The sequence below is a fragment of the Arachis ipaensis genome, chromosome B08 (assembly GCF_000816755.2).
Source record: "Arachis ipaensis cultivar K30076 chromosome B08, Araip1.1, whole genome shotgun sequence".
In the NCBI taxonomy this organism is placed as follows: Eukaryota; Viridiplantae; Streptophyta; class Magnoliopsida; order Fabales; family Fabaceae; genus Arachis; species Arachis ipaensis.
Genome location: NC_029792.2, coordinates 128,173,266 through 128,175,521, shown reverse-complemented (window position 1 = coordinate 128,175,521; position 2,256 = coordinate 128,173,266). Strand labels below are relative to the sequence as shown.

At 28.4% G+C, this 2,256-nt stretch overlaps 1 protein-coding gene across 1 annotated transcript in view; it reads left to right on the top strand.

The window, feature by feature from the left end:
* LOC107612435 overlaps positions 790 to 2,256 on the top strand; it is a 2,015-nt gene continuing 548 nt past the window's right edge. The window contains exons 1-3 of the mRNA XM_021109060.1: positions 790 to 1,098; positions 1,221 to 1,373; positions 1,512 to 1,682. Coding sequence (XP_020964719.1) covers positions 1,254 to 1,373; positions 1,512 to 1,682 — 291 coding nt within the window. The 5' untranslated portion in view covers positions 790 to 1,098; positions 1,221 to 1,253. The remainder of the gene's footprint in view (positions 1,099 to 1,220; positions 1,374 to 1,511; positions 1,683 to 2,256) is intronic.

The following is a 2,256-nucleotide window of genomic DNA, read 5'->3' as shown; positions in this document are numbered from 1 at the left end:
AAAATAGAAAAATAGATAAATAAATAAAGTTTCCCACACTCGTCACTCATATATCATGAACTTCATAAGTCAATTAATAAAAAATAGATTATAAAAAAACAATAAATCAATCCTTGATTTTTTGATTTGTAAACATTTAAGTTCTTAAAGATTTAAAAATACATTTAAGTCTCTGACCTTTTTAAAATCTGGACATATCGATCTCTGAATCTAATTTGTCCAATTTTAAAAATTCTCTCATGTATGCATCTGTATCAACCAAGTTAGTACAACAAGAGTCATCTATGATTTTTTTATTGAGTCGGACGGATCCAAGTGAACATGAGAGATCAATATGTCTAGGTTTTTGAAAAATCAAGGACTTAAATGTATTTTCAAATCCTCAAAAACTTAAATGTTTGTGGATCAAAAGGTCAAAAGATCTATTTATCATTTTCTATATATATAAAAAGAGAGTGGATCTGAAGTGGGAGTGAGACTTAAAGAAAGACACATACAAATTATTGGTTTAATTTCCAGTATTATTATTCTGAAGAGAAAAAAAAAAGCCACACTTATTAGGAATAGCCTAATAGATTATAAACATTAAATTCGGTAATTACTTTAATTTTACCCTCAAACTGTCAAACATACATACATATGTATCCCTCTCTCTCTTTAATTTTCCTTCCATATCTCATCATTTCCTATGCTATGTTTTCTAATAAGATCCTGCTAGGGAGACAATGGATTATTTATACAATGTGTATAATAGATTATTAAGTTACAAAATGAACATCTCCATACTATCTAGAATAATCATCCGAGTACTAGCGATAATAAACATCTTCCCAAAAGTTTAAACTGATTTTGGGGTTTACCAAGGATTGAACTCTTGACCTTTTGAATCTAGTGCTCTAATACCATGTCATGATACCACTCATCCCAAAATCTTCAGCTGATGAAAAAAAATAACACTAATGATTATATCTCTAATACTCCCTAAACCTTCATTATACACATTGTATAAATATTCCATTAGCTTCTCATACTTTCCCTTTCTAATATACTATATATTATATTCTTTCATGTTTGAAATATGGATGAAAAGGAAATTTAGTGAGTTAATTATTACTATTTATTTCTTTTTTTGTAATCTTTTGCATCTAAAGATTATTAATAACTATATATATGTTGTTATAATATGATGATGATGGAATTGTTTGGTGCTTTCTATGCAGCTAGCTCGGTAGAACCAAACCTCAATAATAATAATGGATGCGGTGGATTATTGTATACGACGCCGTTTAAAGCAAAAGTTGCAACATCAACTGAACCAACTAGCAGGAGAAACAGCACAAGAAGCCATTGACTATGATCCAATAATTCCTATGGTATGTATCCACCCTAATCTCCAATTATGTAATTATATTTTTTATTCGGAAATACTAAGGAGAATTTTTTTTTATTTAGTATTTATTAATTAATTTTTTGTGCATGTTATTATTAATTAATTAATGATGTTTTTGTAGATGAAAGTTGAGGCACAAGAAGAGGGGTTCATGATAAAGGTGGTGAGTGAAAGGAATTGCAAGGGTTTGCTTGAGTTCATATTGGAAGCCTTTGAAGATCTGGGTCTTGATGTGCTCCATGCTAGGGTTTCTTCTGTTGACACCTTTTCTCTTGAAACATTTGGAGTTAAAGTAAATCATATACTTCTATCTCTATAATACTTTTTCCCCCCACATCTCTAATTTTCATTACAAATTAAACTAATAAATTATAAGGTGTAATTTTGGAAAAATAGATCCTGTCCAGTTTTTTTAATAGTTGAGAAAATGTAGTGTGATTTCTCATTATTAACTTTATAAGTAGGGTTAAAATTAAATATAAGAGAGAGCAATAAAGGATGAGAGATCACAATTGACACCATCCAATTTTTTTTTCACTAGAGAGGATCCACTCCCTAATTTTGGTATTCACATCTTTTTTTAATTGTTTTAATTAATGAGTTGATTTTATTCTTTTGTCACTTTTTTTAACGTGCCAGCAAAATGCTAAAAAAAGTGTGACGATCATACGTCACGAATTAGTTGATATGTTTTTTTTTTTTTAACAGTATCTTCTATTCGACAGATTAAAAAATTAATCATTAGATCAATCCAAGTTGATTAGTTAATAGGTTGATAGTAAATTTATCTAATAATAAAGGAGAGTAAATTTTGATTAATCAATTACTCATTATCATTCTTGTACTTATATTATCTTTTTTTTTTT